The 20,213-nt window shown below is 38.4% G+C and overlaps 1 protein-coding gene across 2 annotated transcripts in view; it reads right to left on the reverse strand.

The window, feature by feature from the left end:
- Positions 1 to 3,845: 3,845 nt before the first annotated feature.
- GTF2E2 (general transcription factor IIE subunit 2) overlaps positions 3,846 to 20,213 on the reverse strand; it is a 60,001-nt gene continuing 43,633 nt past the window's right edge. The window contains exons 7-8 of one of the 2 annotated variants that reach the window (XM_074353551.1): positions 5,593 to 5,708; positions 3,846 to 4,356 (exon numbers count right to left, since the gene is read on the reverse strand). In XM_074353551.1, the coding sequence (XP_074209652.1) occupies positions 4,240 to 4,356; positions 5,593 to 5,708 (233 nt within the window). In that variant the 3' untranslated portion in view covers positions 3,846 to 4,239. Of the gene's footprint in view, positions 4,357 to 5,592; positions 5,809 to 20,213 lie in introns of those variants that run through there. The other variant, XM_074353552.1, reaches the window with a different exon arrangement.

Below are 20,213 nucleotides of genomic sequence, written 5' to 3' on the forward strand. Positions count from 1 at the left end.
CTGTCTTCCAGAAATGGAGGAGAAACAGACTTTCCCAAACAAACAAAAGCTGAGGAAGCTCATCACCACTAGACCTGCCTTACAAGAAATGGTAAAGGAAAAAAATGCTAAAGGGATTCTTTGAGTCAAAGAAAAGGACACTAACATCATAAAAGCATAAGAAGGTAGAAAACTCACAGAGAATGGTAAATATAGTCAAAGCTAGATTCTGTAATATGGTAATTAATGGTGGTGCATAACTTACTTACAACTCTAGTTTAAAACTTAGAAAACAGTAAAAAAATAACTATAATAATCCATTTTAGTTACACAAGATTAAAAATACATAAACTGTAACATCAATAACCAAAAATGTGATGGGAAGGAAAAGCAAAAGTATAAAGTTTAGGAATTCTATTGAATTTAAGTTGTTTTTAGTTTAAAATAATGTTATAATTTTAAGATATTTTATGGAAGCCTCATGGTAACCACAAGGGACAACCTGTAGTAATTACACAAAAGAACCTGATGAACTCAAAGCATACTGACGCCAAAAGACATCAAAACACACACAAAAAGAAAGCTGGATATGAAATAGGAAACAAAGGATGTACAAAACAACCAGAAAACAATTAACAAGATGGGAAAAGTTAAGTCCTCACCTATCAATAATTATCTTAAACATAAATGGATTAAGTTCTCCAATCAAAATACAAAGAACTGCTGAATCGATTAAAAAACCGAGATTTGATGATATGCTTCCTACCAGAAACTCACTCTAGCCTTAAAGACACATAAAATGAGAGGGAAGGAATAGGAAAAGGTATGTTAAGAAAGTGGTAATCAAAAGAAAAGGAGGCACACCTATACTTACGTAAGACAAAACAGACTTTCAACTAAGAATGGTCAAAAGAGACAAGGTTATTATGATAAAAGAGTCAATCAATCAAGAAGATGTAATAATTATAAATATTTATGCACCCAACATTAGCGTGCCCAAATAATGAAGAAAAAACTAACAGAGCTAAAAGGAGAAATAAACAGCACTAAACTAACAGTCAGGGACTTCAATATCCCACTCTCTACAACGGACAGACCATCCAGACAGAGATCAGTAAGGAAGCAGAGGGTCTGAACAACACTACAGAGCAAACAGACCCAGCAGACACAAAGCCAACTCCTGAATTGTGCAGGTACACTTACATGTGGATTTTTTTCAAATAAATACATATTAGAGCCCTACACAATCTGTGCTTGGTTGAATCCACAGATGCAGAACCAGATACCAGGGCCAACTGTAAAGTTAAATGCAAAATTTTGACTGTATGGGGGTTCGGCCCCCCTAAACCCCATGTCCTTCAAGGGCCAACTGCACAGAACACTTCACACAACAGCAGAACAGGCATCTGCATACACTGAACATACTCTAGGAGAGACCATACATTAGGCCACAGAAAATGTCTTAGCAAATTCAAAAAGACTGAAATCATACCAAGTATCCTCTCTAACCAAAGTGGTATGAAGCCAGAAATCAATAAAAAGAGGAAAACTGGAAAATTCACAGACACATGGAAATTAAACAATGCTCTCCTGAACAACCAATGGATCAAAGATGAAATTTAAGGAGAAACTTCAAAGTATCTTGAAACAAACTAAAATGGAAGCACAACATAACCAAAACTTACGGGATGCAGCAAAAGCAGTTCTAAGAAGGATATTCACGGCAATAAACACCTACATTAATAAACTAGCAAGATTTTAAGTAAGCAATCTAACTCTACACCTTAAGGAACTAGACAAATTTGAAGAACAAACTGAGCCCAAAGTTAACAGAAGGAAGGAAACAACAAAGATTAGAGCAGAAATAAACAGAACAGAAAACAGAAAAGATTGTAACCGACCTAAGAGATTGTTTCTTGAAAAGATAAACCAAATGGATAAACCTCTAGCTACACTAACCAAGGAAAAGAGAGCATCCAAATCAATAAAACTGAATGAAAAGGGAGACACTACAAGGGACACACAAAGAATCATAAGCGGCTACTACGAACAACTACACATCAACAAACCAGACAGCCTAAAAGAAATGGAAACATTCTTGGAGACAACCTACCAATACCAAATTAGGAAGAAATAGAAAATCTAAAAAGACTACTTACCAGTAAGGAAACTGAGTCAGTAACCAAAAATCTTTCAAGGAAGAAAAGCCCAGGTCCAGATGGCTTCATAGGTGAACTTCACCAAGCATTTACAGAATTGATGCCGATCCTTCTCAAACTTCCAAAAAAATCGAAGAGGAAACATTCCCAAACTCATTTTATAAGGCTAGTATTACCCTAAGCATTCACTGATGGGTGAAATGGATACACACATATACATACATACATACACACAAGGGAATCTTATTTGACCATAAAAATGGAGGAAATCCTGCCATTCGTGACAACATGGATGGACCTTGAGGGTATTATGCTAAGTGAGTAAGTCACGCAGAGAAAGACAAATATCACATGATCTCACTTATATCTGGAATCTTAAAAAAAAAAAAAAAAAGCTCACAGAAAAAGATTAGATTTGTGGGCCGGGGTGAGGGGAAATTGGATAAAGGTGGTCAAAAGTTATAAACTTACAGTTATAAGTAAGAACTAGGGATATAATGTACAACACAATGACTACCATTAGCACTGCTGTATGATACGTGTGAGAGTTGTGAAAGGAAATCCTAAGAGTTCTCATCACAAAGAAAAAACTTTTTTTGGTATCCATATGAGATGACTGATGTAGACTAAACAAACTGTGGTAATCACTTCATGATAAATGTAAGTCAGATCACTACGTTGTACATACTAAACTTACACAGTGCTGTATGTCAATTATTATCTCAATAAAATCAGAGGAGGGGGACGGATGATACGTATAGACCACAAAAGGCAGGCATACTTGGAGATAAGCTAGCTCCAGATTTTTTTTTAAACAGGAAAACTAGTTTATGCCGTAAGAAATTAAAGCTCTTCCTTAGTAGTAAAAATCCTCTACAAAGCAAGATAGGTTGAGTTTCCCATTTTCTAAATTATCCTGGGGAGCCTTAGTTTTACATCTTCTTGTCTCATATTTTGGGGCTTGGATGTTAAGAAAGAATGAGGTGACACTGAAATAAGATGGCACTGAAAATGGATGAAAAGCATACAGAAAGGATAAAAACTAAAACAGAAAAAAAGGCTCCTTACATACAAAGGACTTACAGCTTTGGGTTATCAACACACCTTTTTTGAGAACACTGAACTTTGTTTTATATTCCTCTACAGTTTGAATCTGTGATATGAGGGCCATATCAACCCAAAGGGCCACCCAGACCATAAAACACACGGTAAGGAAAATGTGCAGTTTACCAAAGAACACTGGAATGACCACTGATTTCCCCCAAAAGTCACCACTACTTAAAAACCCACATGTTTGAGAATGGCTCTCCTGAGCTTGGCCAGTGATGGAGAGACAGGAGGAGTCTCTCCACCAGAATAACCCCAGGGCCAAACCCCACCAGAGCTGGGACAGTAGTGCTGATGTTCAGGTTGGCAAGTGGAATCCATCCGTCCTTGCTGGAGACGGCATGAGACCAAAACTTGTGAAATCCAAGACAGTAAATCCAAGATTCATCCTTTTAAAAGAAAGCAGTGAAAGTCACATGTAGTGTACCTTTGTTGCCTCACTTGCTAATCTGGGTTCCAGTTGTGAAATCCACACACTCATAACACAGCACAGACCAGTCTTCACCAACATTCCCAACGTGCACCCTGCGGAGGTCAGATCAGAGCTGCCGCCCGCCATTGCCAAGAATGGAAAAGAAGTGACCTGAGTTCACTGACATCTTAGAGCTCCGTCGACAATGATTTTATTATAAATACATTCTTTTGGAATAAACAAATATTGCATTCAAGACTATCAGCAAATTTGTTCTAAAGTAATAAAAGAGGAAAAATGGGACGGGGAACCACTTAGAAGTAGAGATAAATAGCAAAGACACCTGCATGCCATGCTAAGCGCCTTCCCCCAAGAATTAACGGGGTTAACAAGGAACATCACATTTCTCATTAGCCCATTAATTAAAATAAGCTTCGAGTTGGTAATTTTCACTTGTTCTGTAAACTGAACTGCTCCCTCCTCGGTCCCAAGAAGCGGAATAGGAAGACAGTCAGTCTTCAGATCCCAGCATCAAGAAAGATCTTGACTTTGTAACTCTTTGCTCTTGGACCAAACTGTTCACTACTTGCCAGGAGTGATGTCAGAGTAGTCCTTCAGCACCCCAGCCAAGTGCTCATTGTGAGTCTTAAACCGTCGCTTCTTCTGTGAGGCAGGCTTTTTCCTTCTCTGAATAGGGGCCTATAGGAAAAAGTAAAAACAGAAACAGCAGCCACTCAGAGCGGTAATGGGGGGGGATTTACACAAGATGCCTCAGAAACCAGCAGCAGCGAGATGCAGGGTTTGTGACCTTTTTTCTGTTCGGCAGCCCAGCCTCACACACACCAGGACACTCCCCAACTGCGAACAAGAACCAGTGTTTCCCGTTATGATGAAGTGCACACCTCCACCTGGAATAAACGCACTGGCACAAAAACTTACCATGACTATTCTAGGCACTAAGTGGATTAAAAGAGAGGCAGTAAAGCTCTTTTGTTTTTCATCTCGAATTTAAAAATATATCCATCATTACCAACTAAAAAAAAAAAAAAAGACCTGAAGAAAATACAGCAAAATACAGAGGTATGACAAAATTGGGACACAGATGGACGTAGAAAGATTTGTTAAGTATTCTTTTCCTTACTGCATACTTGAAATATTAACATCACATGATTAAAAAATCAACAAACTAAACAATGATAGGAAACCATAAAGTACTGCAATCACACTAATTCATGGAGATCACTGGCAATAAATTTTCCCTTTTAAGGAGTCCTAAAAATTACTTAACAACACACAGTCACAAAGCAGACAAGCTGCAAGTCACGCTGGTGGACAAGAGGAGGCGGCAGTGAGAGCCCAGGGTGCTAGTGAAGCATCCCTCATCCTGGCTCCAGCCCTGGACTAGAGAGCGGATTTGCTGGTACGAGACAATTCACAAGTCTTCATTCGCTTACAAATCTCTCCTCTGTGCAAGATTTGGGGCTATAAAAATTCCACCTGGTTCCTAAAGGATCTGAAAGTCAAGGGCAATTCAATGTGATGAGGGCTGAGGCAAAGCCAGGCACCAAGACCACAAGGCTCATGGAGCAAGTGGGAGTGGGGAATGATTAAGACCATAAAGGCCACGTCTGATGGAGCAGACATGGGCACCAGAAAAAGTTCACATGGCTGGAGCCTAAGAACAGGCACTGCCTGGACAGGGGCTAGGGGTGACGGGAGAGGCTCTCACATATCTGGAGCAGCACCAGAGGGCAGAGAGATCCACTGGCCCTCAATAAACCAGACATGCTCTGGATTGCATCTGACCAAGGTCATGGAATTAGGGCACTGGAAAAAAACTGGGAGGGAAAACTACCTACCTGCTCTTTAGAGAGCTTCAGAGGAAGCAGGCAACAGTTCAAAGCGAGGACTACATTTTTTCTAAAGATTACATACCACTTTCTTTGGTCCAGATTCCTGCATGGAAGAAATACCCTGTCGCTTCAGATATTCTTCAATTTTCTCCTCATCTATTGAATCCACGGTGACACTCCTCCACAGTTTCTGAAACTCTGTGCCAACAAGACAGTACAATAGGCGTTCACAAGCTACAGCATCTCAGTGATGGACATCAGGCTTCAGTATTATCTCTTCCGGTCTAAATTAGCACATCTGAGATTTCATTATAAAAACAAAGGAAAACAAGAACATTCAAATGCTGGACACTGAGTAGCAGAAGGGCCTGGGAACACAAACTGCATCATTACAGACCAGATCAGCACTACTCTATTTTTAGAGTCTATAAATGAAGGGCCATGTGACTGAGGCCTCGCTGCTTTCCTGGGAAAAAAGGCAGTTGACACTCTTCTTTTATTGCAAAAATCAGTTCTCTCCAATGAAATAGTTCAAATTCCTGCTCATCTCCCGTGAGCTCAGTATACCCCACTTCCTCCCCTGTGGGTGAAAACAACACATAAGGAGATGAGGAACTAAAGCTTTATATGGGAGTGAGGAATTAGAACAGTTTATTTCCACAAGAGCCTTTTGAAACCAAAAAAATCGGGATGGGTGACTAAGAGATCATAAAAGTCAGAGGAAGGAAGCTGAGACAGTAATGCTGTCTGGATAACAAAGGGAAAAGGCTTTCCAGCCAGCCTGTATCTTGTTCTCACAGACCCCTGGCCCCTCTGCTACATCACTATTTTTGCAACCAAAAGAGATCACAATTGGGACACGTCCAGAATGAAACTCATTTGCATCTTAAATTTTGTCCCGAAAGACAGATTCAAATAAGCAGGTTTTACTTCATTATTAACATCTACTTTCCAACACAAAAAAATTTCTTCTGATGGCAAATCGTAAGACCTATATACTCTGGATGACAGAAGAGGGGAAAGGTCCCTGAGTGCTCTGAGGCTGTCGGCCAGGCCTCCTGCTCACACAGGCCTCCCACGAAAGCCCCCTTCCCACACAGGGTCCCAGAGGACTAATCAAGGCAGCGCCCCCTGTCGGCTCGGTCCGTTCACAAGCTGTAAGTAGAGCAGGCACACAGTACTGTGCTGGACCCGACTGTTATCTTCACTTTTCTTCTTTCCTCCTTTCTAGTTTCAGTACATACTACATGAAGCAAATGATGCCCTAACAGCTGGGACTCTGGTGATACTTAGGAAACCTGTTGTCTGCCACACGCTGAAAAGCTTTTTGTTGATGGTGACCAGCTGCAAAAAATGACATCTACTACAAAGAATTCAATCAGGGCACAAATCTCCAACATCTCTAAATTTTTTAAGTTACAGACACAGTAGAGGCCTCCTTCTCCTATGTGCCCCCTGAACTATCACCTGCATACATTACAGACATTAGTCAACAGGTGACAATTATTTGCATGAGTTTCTCAGCCTCTTGAATGGCTGTAAGTTCCCTGAGCAGGGAATTCTATTTTCCTAAGTTTCCTACTACAGTGGAACTGAACCTAGTACATCCTCACCAATTTGACCACTGAACGTATGAAATGCTATAGTCTGGGCACCACAGAGTATTTGTTTTCTTTTCACATTTTTAAAACTTTTTGGGGGGTAGATATGGCTCAGTGGTAAATCAGATGCTTAGCATGGAGAAGGTGCCGGGTTCAATCCCCAGTACCTCCATTTAAAAGAAACAAAATTTTTTTATTTTAAAATAATTTTACATCATCAGAAAAGTTGCAAAATTAGTACAAAGAATTCCTGCATACCCTTTACCCAGCTTCTCCTCATGTTAACACCATATATAATCTTAGTAAGATTACTGAAGCTGATTTACATTGATACAAGCCTATTAACAAGTCCACACACCTTATTCCATTCCAACTTCACCACTATTAGCACCAACGTCCTCATCCCGGTCCAGGGTCCCACTCTGGATTCTGCACTGGATCTCCTTGCTCCAGTCTCTAAGTGTGCCCAGTCCCGCCTTGTCTCCCAGGGCCATGTCACTTTTGAAGAGTTTTGGTCAGTTATTTTAAACAAGGGCCCCAAGGGGTTGTCTGACATTTCCTCGTGATTAAATTGAGGTTCTGGATTCTGGGTAAGAATATCACCGAAATGACACCGTGCTTGCTTCTCGGTGCCCAACATCAAGGGTACATGCCGGTCCTATGTCTTATTACTGGGGCTGTTAAGCTAATCATTGGTTAAGGTGGAGTCTGTCAGATCTCTCCATTAAGCTATTCTTTTTCCTTTTATAATTACTAAGCATCCTGTAGGGAGATCTACTGAGATTATGCAAATATCCTGCTTCTCAGCATACTTCAGGTCACTAATTTTAGCATCCATTGATGGCTCTTGCCTACAACAATTTTATTAATTGTGGGTTTGCCTAATGGCATATTATTTCCATCATTCCTTTCATAAGTATGGGTCAGAACTGTAAGGAAGACTGTTCTTGCTCCAATTTATCTATTCAATTGTTTATTTAATTTACTATGGCTTCATGGATACTTATTTTATTTCATGAATTATAATCCATTACAATCATTATTTCACTGTTCAAATATCCTGGCTTTGGTCATTAAGTCCCTTCAAATTGTTCCTGTGTCTTTTTGACTTGCTTCTCCTTTTTGTTGCCTGTTTTTGGGTTTTTTGAGCACACTCTTAACTTCTGGTCCAAAACATGTTCCAAGCTCATCTTGCATTTCCCCAAACTTGGAATCAACCATTTTGCCAAGGAGTCCTGACTCATTTTATTGGAGAATGGTATTTAGAAACTGAGACCTAATCATTCTGTCTTCTTTTTCCATGAAAATAACTTTTCTTTTTTTTTTTTGAAAATAATAAATGATTAGGGTACATAAAATTTAAAGACAGATAATTTGTTAAGAGAGAGTATCTCCAAGTATCATGAAAGTTTGGCACGCTCTAAATTATAATGGTAGATAAAACAGGAACTGTTTTAAAAATCTGCTGTCTTTTAACAAAAGAAAACAGGCTAGAATTTAAAAACTCAGATTTGACCCTTTCACCTGAAGAGAATTCCATCCCACTTGAGCTAAGAATGAAACCTGTAACAGAAAGTATGCCAGAGAAGGAAAGAAAATAAGTAAACTCATCGATAAGGCTTTCCTTAAAATCCCAAGTAACCTGTTCACATTTGGCTGCATCCAGAGCCTTCCTGTGAAATGCAAGGTCAGCAGAACAGCATGGACCGTGGAGCCAGCTGGCCTGGCTGTGAGCCCGGGGCCCCAGTTTCTAACTGTGTAACATGGGGCAAGTCACTTAACCTCTCTGCCTCAGTTTCCTGATCTGTAAAATAGGGATGATGATAATTAAGCTGTCTCACAGAGCTGTGGGGGTTGAATGCGTTAAAATACATAAAGCACCGAGCATAATGCTTACAAAAGAAAAAGCACTAGCCCTCCCCGCCAGTTACCATCATCTTCCAACATCTATCATCTCCCTTCTGAGCCCTAACGCCGTAAAGGAAAGCAGTATAAAACACCTAAGAAAAGGATTAGCTAAGATAGAGTGATCTCATTTACATAAAATAGAAAAAAAACCCGAAATCCTAAAAATTTCTCACACACAGAAAAAGTACACACGTTAAATGCACTGGAAAAATCTGAAAAAAATACACACCAATGCATATCCCCAAAGAGAAAAAATAAGGTTTGCTTCGAGAGTTTCCATTTTGCCCTATAAAATTCTTGACAAGAAATTTTGTATCAGAGGTGTCTGTATATTACTAGCATAATTTTTAAATACATACATGACAACCTGAGAATAAGAAGGATCATACTTACTAGCAATTAAAACACGTACTGCTTTTTCTTACATCCACATTAGACCACGGTGCTCTAAGAACATTAGACTCAAGGCACACCTCTGCCATTAAAGAAGAAAAGGCAAACTCAAACAGCACACACCACATCTTTCTGCGTTTTCCTTTACTTGTTATTAGGATGCCTTCTCTTTCCTTCACAAGTGTTACCCATTTTGCACCTCCAGAAATACAAACATTTCTCAATTTACCTCATCCCCTAAAGTAGTAATCCGAAATTTTAGATACTACCCAAATAATGCCTCTTGTGTGATAAGACAGAAAAATAGCTCCCCAAAGGCTTACCCCTCAGAACCTACGATTATATTACCTTGTACGGCAAAAGGGACTTTGAAGATGTGATTAAAAATCTTGAGATGAGGAGATTATCCTGGACTACCCCGATGGGCCCAGTGTAATCACAGGGTCCTTATCAGGGAAAGAGAGAGGCAGGAGAGCCAGAGCCAGAGAAGATGTGACGAAAGACGCAGGCTGCACAGTGATGCAAGGCCATGAGCCAGAAATGCGGGCAGCTTCTAGAAGTTGGAAAAGGCAAGAAAACGAATTCTCCCTGAGAGCCTCCAGAAGGAATGCAGACCTAAGACCCATTTTAGACTTCTAGCCTCCAGAACAGAAAGTAAATTAATAACTTTGTGTTGTTTTAAGCCACTAAGTTTGTGGTAATTTGTTACAGCAGCAATAGGAAAGTAATACCCATGGCTTCAGACTTTTCGTCTTTAAAAAGTATAATTTAAGCAGGTAAGATTAGACAGACACCTGACATTTCATTCTCAGCATTCCAACAAATATTTGTTGAGGATTCTGTCACCAGAACAGTGGTACACACTGGACACCTAGAAAGAACAGGGATGGTTTGCCAAAATCAGTGTGGCAGTGCAACTGGGCAGAAGCCAGGAGACTGTGGCTGGGAAGGAGGAAAACAATTGGGTGCTATTTGCTGTGCTCAGTGATCCTGCTAAGATGTGACCCTGAGCAATGGCACTTTTTACTCAAGGTAAAGTGACACCAGTACAAAGGGTAAGGAAGAGAAACCTTGGGGTAGCTCTCTGAAAACTGCTTTGCAACAGAAGACACACTATCCTCAACAGGAAATATACTTCTGAGTAATTACCTTTTAAAGTTTTCACTTTATTGTATTAAGATATAATTTAGAAGTAAAATTTGCACATTTTAGTGTACAGTTCCTAAGGTTTTAACAAATGCATCATCATGTGAACACAATCACAATACAGAACAATACCATGACGGTAAAAACCACGCCTCTGCTGCTTCACCGTCAGCCCCTCCCTCACCAGCAGCCCCTCCAACTACTGATCTATTAATCTGTTCCTACAGTTTCGTTTCCCAGAGTATCATAAACATGTAGTATAAATAACACAATATATAGCCTTTTGAATCTTGCTTCAATAAGTGTGACACATCTGTTCCTTTTTATTGGGAAGTCATATTCCATTGGAAGGATGTACCACACTTGGGGGCAATGAAGGGACAGTTAAAAGATACCTGAGTTGTTTCCAGTTTTTGGAAATAATGAGTAAAAGCCAACGTGCACATGGATTTTGAATGAACTTGGGTAAAAACCTAAGAGTGGGATGGCTGGTCATCCAGTCATACATATTACAATATAGTAATAAATATTTAACTTTCCAAAGAATGACACTGGACCCACACCTCACACTGTATGGAAAGATTAATTCAAAACGATCAAAGACTTAAATGTAAGAGCTAAAATGGTGACTCTTCAAAGAAAAAACAGGAGTAAATCTTTGTGTTGTTGCATTAGGGAATGGTTTCTTAGACATGACACCAAAAGCACAAGCAACAGAAGACAAAGTAAATTGTACTTCATCAAAATTAAAAGCTTTTGCATCTCAAAGGAAACTATCAATAAAGTGAAAAGACAACTCACAGAATGGATGAAAATATTCACAAAGCATAAATCTCTTAAGAGACTTGTATCCAGAATAAAGAAATCTTTAAAAAATTCTGTAATTAAAAAAACGCAATTTTTAAAATGGCAAAGAACTTAGACATTTCTCAAAAGACAATATAAAAATGGCCATTAAAACATGAAAAGATGCTACAATGCTCATCATTAGAGAAATGCAAGTCAAAATCACAATGAGATAACCATTTCATACCCAGTAGGACAACTTAAATAAGCGCTGGCTGGCAAGGATGTGCAGAAACCGGAACCCTCATACATTGCTGGTGGGAATGTAAAATGATGCGGCCACTTTACAAAGCAGTGTGGCAACTGCTCAAAAAGGTAGCCATCAGAATTACCACATGATTCAGCAACTCCACTCTAAGTATATACTTAACAGAAATGAAAAATTATGTCCACACAAAAACTTGGACATGAATTTCATAGCAGCATTATTCGTAATAGCCAAAATGTAGAAACAACTCAAATGTCCATCAACTGATGAATGGATAAATAAAATGCGGTATATCCATAATGTAATACTGTTTTTTAATGTAAGCATTTAGTGCTCTATTTCCCTTTAAGCACTGCTGTAGCCACATCCCATGAATTCGGATTTGTTGTGCTTTCACTTTCATTTAACTCAACATTTTTTACTTCCCTTGTGATTTCCTCCTTGAATCATGAGTTATTTGCGTGTTATTTAATTTCCTAATATTTTTGGAGAGCTTCCAAATATATCTGACTTCTAGTCTAATTCCATTATGATCCAAGCACATCCTTTGTATGCTTTCAAGTCTTTTAAGTTCATTAAGGTTTTGTGGCCTGGAACACCACGTGTCTTGGTGAATACTTCACATGCACAGGAAAACATGTGCATTCTGCTGTTGGTAGTCAAGTTTTACAAGCCAGTGAGGTCAAATTGGTTGACAGTGTTGTTTAAGACTTCTATATCCTCACTAATTTTCCATTTATTTCTTCAGTCGGTAAGAGAGAGAGGAGTGCTGTGAACATCAATCTTAATTGTAGGTTTACCTATTTCTCCTTTTAGTTATGTATTTTTAACCCAAGTATTTTAAAGCTTTGGTGTTAGATATGTACGTATTTAGGACTGTTAATATATTCTTAGAGAACTGAACCCTTTATCATTATGCAATGTTCCTCTTTATCCTTGGTAAGCTGCTCTGCTCTGAAGTCTACTTTGATAGTAATATTGCAGCTTTCCTTTGACCAGTGTTTGTATGGGATATCATTTTATATTCTTTTACTTTAAACCTGTGCCTTTATGAGTTTCTTATAGACAGAACATACTGGGGCCTTGCTTCTGTACCCAATCTGAAAATCTGCCTTCATTACTATGTTGAGACAATTTACATCTTCCTCAGTTTAGTATGTTTAGATGATTTTTACAATGAAAAAGTATGTTAGATGATTTTATATGTTTAGACAGGTGAAAATCTGAATTAATTAGTATGTTTAGATGATTTACATTTAACATAATTATTAATATGGTCAGAGTAAAATCTATCATCTTGCATTTCTTCCATTTACTCCTTTTTTCCTTTTCTGTGTTCATTTGGATTAACCACATTTTTATGATACCATTTTATCTCTATTGTCTCATTATTTACACTTTTACTTATTCAGATATATGTAACTGACATATAACATTGTATTAGCTTTACATATGCAACATAATGATTTGATATATGTATATACTGGAAATGATTACATCAGTAAGTTTAGTTATTTAACATACATGGCCTCACACAGTTCTAAGTTTTTTTCTTGTGATGAGAACTTTTAAGACCTACTCTCAGCAGCTTTCAAATGTACAATATAGTATTGTTAACCATAGTTACTTTTTCTTTTTAATGGTTTTAGTGGTTGCCCTAAGGTTTACAATACACAGCTTTAATTAACCAGGGCCGAGTTTCAAGTAAGTTATACAAGTTCACATGTAAATTTTAACTAGACAAACATAAATTTTATAGTTTACTTTCATCTGTTCCATTTACAGCACACTTACTTGTACTGATCCAAGTTTATGTCTAGTATCACATCCCTTCTGCCTGAAGAACTAACTTAGCACTTCTGGTGATGCAAGGTCTGATGACAATGAATTCTCTCAGCTTCTGTGATACTGAGAGAATACTCCTCTGAGAGAGTGTTTCTCTTTCATTTTTTAAAGATTACTTTTCCTGGGTACAGAATTCTGGGCTGGAAACTTTTTCCCTTTTAGCACTTTAAAGACGCTACTGCACTGTGTTTTGGTTTGTACAGGTTCAAAGGAGAATTCTGCTGTAACTCTTTTCCTCTGACGACCTTCAGTACCTTCTCTTCGTTTCCAGTTTTCAGCAGTTGGAATGGGATGCGTCCAGGTGCTTTCCTGCGATTTGTTTGGGGGGTCATCTTACCTCATGTTCTCTGAGCTTCCTGGGTCTTTGTTTTGGTGTCTATCACTAACTTTGGAAAATATTTGGCCTTTATTTCTTCTGACCCATTCTCTTTCTCTTCTCCTGAGATTTTACGTTCAGATCATTTGATATTATCCCACAGCTAACGGAGGCTCTGTTGTTTTGGGGTTTTTTTTCCACAGTTTTCTCTCTGCATTTCAGTTTGACAATCTGTACTGGCCTATCTTCGAGTTTACAGGTGTTTCCTTGGTGATGTCAAGTTGACTGATAAGCTTACTGAAGGCATTCTTTGTCTCTGCTACCATGCTTTTCATTTCTAGAATTTTCATTTGATTTTCTTACGTCTATCTCTCTGCTGAAATATCCTACCTGATCATACATGACTGCCTTTTCTACTAGAAGCCTTAATATATTAACCAGAGTAATTTTAAATTCTATGTCTGACAGTTCCAGTATCTGTGTCCTAAAGAAGCTGGTTCCATCCATTCCCTTGTCTCAAAAATGCCCTGCTTTCTTTTCTTTGCTTCTGTTTAAGCCTCATAATTTTTTTGAAAGCAGGATAATCTCTGTAGGACTGCAGAGACTGAGGGAAATAGTTTCTGTGCCTCGATACGGGCACACCTTTCCTTCTGCCAGGCCTTTCGTGTGAGGAGTCAGAGGTCTTCTATTGTCAGAACATGGACTTGGTTGGGGATTTGCTGCTGCTGTGGTTACTCGTAATGCCCCACAGGCTCCCAGTTCCTCTAGCCAGCCCTTGTGTTTAGGGTAGAGACTCCTTTGCCAGAGGGGTTTTTCTCTGCTCCACCTGCAGTTTTAGGTCTTCAATTTATGCAACACCTCGGACAGTCAGCTGACCTCTGTGTTCTTACGGAATTCCACTGTCACCTGCTACCCAACATCCGTTAGCCTGGTATGGGGTGGGGGTTCTCCGATATTCTGATGAAGGCTTGGCCTCAGACAAGCACCCTGGTCCTCAGCGCTGCTGCCTTGCCCCCTCTGCTAAAGCTCTGGCCCAGCGCACACTCTTGTCCCTTCCCCTGGGGTAGAGGGTTTTCTCTTCTCTTCCCGCAGCAGTTTAATCTCACAGCAGACAGGGAAGGGAGGAGCCAGACAGGGCTCGGGTCTTTCCCGAAGCACCTATGCTGTCCTCCTGCAGACCCTCCCGGCGAGGGCAGCGCCCCTGGCCGAGCCTCCTGTAAACGCCCAGGGAGGAAGAGGCTGCAAGTGGGCATCTGCCGCCCCAGCGGCCCCGTATTTTCTTGCTAGTCCACACTAGGCCTTTAGCAGGTCATCAAACATTTTAATCGAATTCTTCTGAGTGCTATTCATGTTCTCTGTCCCAGGTGAACAGGTTTGCAAGCCATCTCTTCTTGGAGGTACCTGTCTTTTCCTCGATTTCAGGTTGGATGGTCGCCCTGCAAACTCAGCCCTCTGACGGGGTCTGCAGTGGGCTGGGGTTTGTTGCTGCAGTAGCAGTAAGGGTGGGAACAGTGCTTTCTCCAGCTTTCTCCATTCTAAGTGAAAGCTAGAAGCCCCCAACTATCTACTTTTTATCCAAACTTTAAGAACCATGTGATTCACATGACCAGCTCTGCTCACAGAAGGTACATATGAGACAACAGCTTCAGGTCAAACTCACATCAGCGATAAAAAGCATCTGATTCCAAGAAAGCACACAAAATTGTTTAAAAATGTATACCGTAACGGGAATTTTTATGTGTTAAATTAACCACAGCTGTTGAAGGAAGTATGTCACACAGGAAAGAATACTTCTAACATTTTCAACACGAATTTGTTAAATTCTATCAACTTGTTAAAATTGTATTCATTTGTTTAGAATAAGTGTTACATGATATAACCGTGTAGCAACTAAACTGTGTACTTCTCTGTGCATAACAAAAAGGTAAGGAGAAAAAAATACATACAATAAAAATACCTTTTAATCGGTGGTGAATTTCATTGTTGTTTTTTTAACCAAGCCCCTACGTTATGAGCATTATAAAATTTCAGTTCCTTGAAGACTAAAACTAGTTTCACTTTGTACCTGATACATTCAGAGTCTACGCACTTCAGGCCACTTATGACACAATCACGGGCAACGGTCTGGCAACTCAGTCTGTATGTTATATACCACCACCAAGAATAGACAACACTGTACATTGTCATGGTATAATGGAAATGAAAGTACAATAAAACAAAATTTATTTCCTTTTGCTAAAAGAAACATCACTTGAGCTATATTCAGAGGAAGATACCTGAATAAAATGTCTTTTTTTTCCCCTAATAAAACATTTCTACTTTAATCCTTGCCTTTCCCTAGCTGAATGCTATTGCAGTATTTAAATACACCTACTATGTCAATGTAGTACAGCTGAATAAATACTTAGATGAACACTGCAAGGCAGGGCCTCATTTTAGAGACAGGATCTCATAGGATCCCAAATTTAATTACTTTTTAATGTATGCAGGGACAGAAAATGCTCAGCTAACAGAGGTATAAAGAGAAACATACTGGTTTTAATTTTACAAAATCATTGCAAGAAAATACAAGTTAAAATCAAGATAACCTTTATTTTCTGTGAGGATGGCAAAGTCAACTAAGAGCACCTAGCACCTAGCAGTGAGGGAAACGAAATGGGTACCTTCTCATATACTGCTGTGAAGGGGTAAACTGGTCCCCAAAAAACTGCTGCAAACTTTATGGTGGGCATTAGACAGGGCGCTGAAATTTTTTCAAGTATCCTTGTATTCTGACCTACCAATTACACTTCAAGAAAACTAGAATAAGGAGATAATCAAGCAAGTGCACATCTACTCATGTGTAAGAACTAAGCATTATTTATAATAGCATACGGCAAAACAAAACAAAACACAAACTACATTTCTCTCTGTGGGGCCTCAGATAAACTGTTTTAAAGTACGTCCATATATGGAATACCATATAGCTATTATAAAAAGAATGACCTAAAACAGCATTAGAGCCCCAGGGGGAGTAGCTACTGGGAGAAGTCCTGGATTCTAAGGATAAAGTTGAAATCATTTAAGCTTCCAGGCAGAAAAGAACAAGCTGCCAGCAATGGGGGAAAGTCAGATTGTCATTGGACTTCTTACTAGGAACACCAGCTAATATTTGACTGCAAAAGATAAGTGCCTCCAATTTTGGAATTGAGTCTGCTTCTTTGCTATCTGTCTAACCAACTTCAAAACTACAGAGTCAGTGAGTCAATAATCAGCTAAGTAAGGCATCCTGATGAGTAAGCTTAAAACATCTAGTATTTTGGTACTACTTTATATTTTTAAGACTACTACTAATTGCTAACCTTGCTGTTACTATTATTTTTACTGTGTGCCAGGTTCTAAGCCCTAAGCATTTTTATTTACATTAACTCGTTTAATCTTCACAGGGTCCACTGAAGTGCAGACACCATTAGTCCTATTTTATACATGAAGAATCTCAAACAGAGAGGGGTTATGTATCTTGCCTAAGCTAGTAAGGAGCAGAGACGAGATTTAAACCTACAGCTGACTACTCAGACCATCCTCTTGACCACTGCATTTGTACTGCCCCTACATGAGTAAGATCCTGATTTAAGGAAATAAATGCCTATGTGAAGTAAAACACACACCTAGATCCAAATACTCTGTGTTCACTTACCTATTTCATTTTTTAATTTACAACACAATGGACTCTCTCCTTACTTATGCTATATCTCAGTTTAGGACGCTGGCTTCTATTACAGATAGAATGAAGGGTAAATCTTCAGTGTGACTGAAAGCTTGCTTACTGCTCAAGATTTCCTCTCTATGCTAAGAGTGCCACCTAGTGGGCTAAAACAAAAATCTTCATCAGCACAATTGAGACAAAAAATTTTGAGAAAACACAAAAAAAAGAGACGGATAGTGAGGAAGACAAATGTTAAGATATGCATCAATTTTCAACAGGTCTTCTCTGAAAACACACATAATTTACATCATTAACCAAAAAATCTCAGTTTTATAAATTAGTGATTTATGCAATACCAACACTTTCAACCAAAAGAACAGTGTCTCACCCCTGAAGTTCCTGTGAGTAACTATGACCCCCGGTGTCTCTACAGCACCGTATGAACATCACAATGACACGCTGTATGATGCTGTACCACATGTGAACCCATGTCATTTCTCCCTTAGCCTGGACTCAAGGACAGAAACCTTACTTACTTTGCTGTGTCTTACATCACTGAATGTGCTGAATGAAAGAACTTATGAAAAGAAGCTTGAAGAGAATGTGCCTTAATATTTGTTTTATAAACATAAACTACCTTTAACATAATTCTCAACCTGGGCAATGTCTGAACACATTTTTGGTTGTCACACTGTGGGGGAAGATATGCTCCTGGCACCTAAAACAGCCAGGGACGCTGCTGATCACCCACAATGCATAGTGACAACCATGACACCAAACAAATTATCTAGCTCCAAATGTCAATACTGCCAAGGCTGAAAAACCTTGCTTTCTCCCAGCCATCTTCCCTGAAAATTACAGATTAATGAAAAACACCAATTTATAACAAATTGAGCCTAGAACCCAATTTTGTTTTACATATATAAGCAAAGTATTAATACACATTTGATTTTCTAGTAATATACAACACATAATGTATATGAATATAGTATGATTAATATACAATGTATAATGTGTATGAATACAATATGATTAACCTTTGTAAATCACAGAAAAGTTACACTTCATAATTTTTAGAACTTTCCCACGAACTCTTTATCACCTAAGGAAAATACCAAGTACGGTACATAAGCTGCCAATGAATCATACCTTTATTAGTTCATCTGTAGCTATCACCTTCAATGGTAATTCTACATATAAATGTAAACAACTATTCCATTTATATTCTAGTATGTATAAATGTGCTTGAATAATTATGAGTGTTGAAATACATTTTTAAAATATAAATCAATTTCATTTCTCTTTATTTCACAGTTTGGGTATTATACTGACTTAAGAAATTCTGTGTATAGGTAAATTACATTATTTATGAATTTTATTTTTACAAGGGCAAAGAAGATGTTACAAAGTATTTGTTATAAAAACTGTCCACTGAATTTGGTTAAACAATTAAAAAACCACTAGCTTACCAAAAAGATCAGTCTCTCCCCCAGCCTTTGCTATTCTCTCCCTGAAAATCCTCTCCCTCCCCTGACAACTGCCCCCATGGCCACAGTTCTGACACTTTACAAGGCTGGCTCTACCTCCCTCTCCACCTTTTTCACAGAGATCTCTGAGCTCCACTCTTCCCACAACCCACGAGCTAAGCACATCCTCATTTACCTCTTTCCTAGCATTTGATACAATCTGCAATCATTTTTAATTTTGTATATCACCTATTTTCCCCATTGGAATTTAAGCTCTATGAAGGCAGAAACCACCCTATGCTGCTCACTACAGTATCCCCTACATTAGCAAAATGACGAGGGCAAGCAACAGGAGATCCGTAAATATCTGCTGAATAAATGGACTCATGAATAAATGATTATAGATGGTAACAAAAATCTCAGAAAATATCAACTCAAGAGTAAAAGAATGAAGTTGATAAACTAATACCTATAGGTTTAAGCAAATTACTTAAAAGATATAAAGAGAACCACTTTATATATACATGAGCCAGAAATAAATGATACAAATTCCAAATAAATAATGAGGAGACTACATTAGATAATAAAGACAGTAAATACAAAATGACACTCAGAGCTGATTCAGAAAGTTCAAACTAAAATAAAAGAATACAGGTATAAAGTGAGAGAAAGGGCAAAAATATATCAAAAAAAACCCCACAAGGGATTATTAGATAATAATAGGAGATAAAGTTGGACCTCAAATAAAACAATATTCATTACAACTAAGAGGGATACTGAATGATTATGGATACAATACTTAAACTATGACCATGATGGTTAAGAACACTTATAAACCAAAACCTGTACAAAAATCTATAAAGCAGTAACTACTGGCAAAATTAACAAAAATATAAAAGTAACAGGAGTTATTAATATTTGCTCAGTCACTGCTCAGATCAAGTAGTCAAAAAAACTAGTACCTGGGTGATCTAAGTTTCTTTTAAAACAAAAACTCAACAACAAAAATTAAACTGATAAACCAAACCAAACAGATAAACCAGCATAACAAAGAAATAAGGAAGAAAGCCCATATAGAAAAAGTTAGCAATAAAAGGGAAAATAACAGAGAGAAAAAAAAAATCAGACAAGTTCTTGGGCCATACTCTGTAAAAGTATATGCTATTAAATTTGAGAATTTAAAATGGGTGATTCTGTAGGAAAATATAAATTACTAAAATTGACCCACAAGACAGAAAACTTAGAGAAGGACATAACCAAAGAAGACATTAAGAATGCTGTCAATACAC

The sequence above is a fragment of the Camelus bactrianus genome, chromosome 26, assembly GCF_048773025.1.
Source record: "Camelus bactrianus isolate YW-2024 breed Bactrian camel chromosome 26, ASM4877302v1, whole genome shotgun sequence".
In the NCBI taxonomy this organism is placed as follows: Eukaryota; Metazoa; Chordata; class Mammalia; order Artiodactyla; family Camelidae; genus Camelus; species Camelus bactrianus.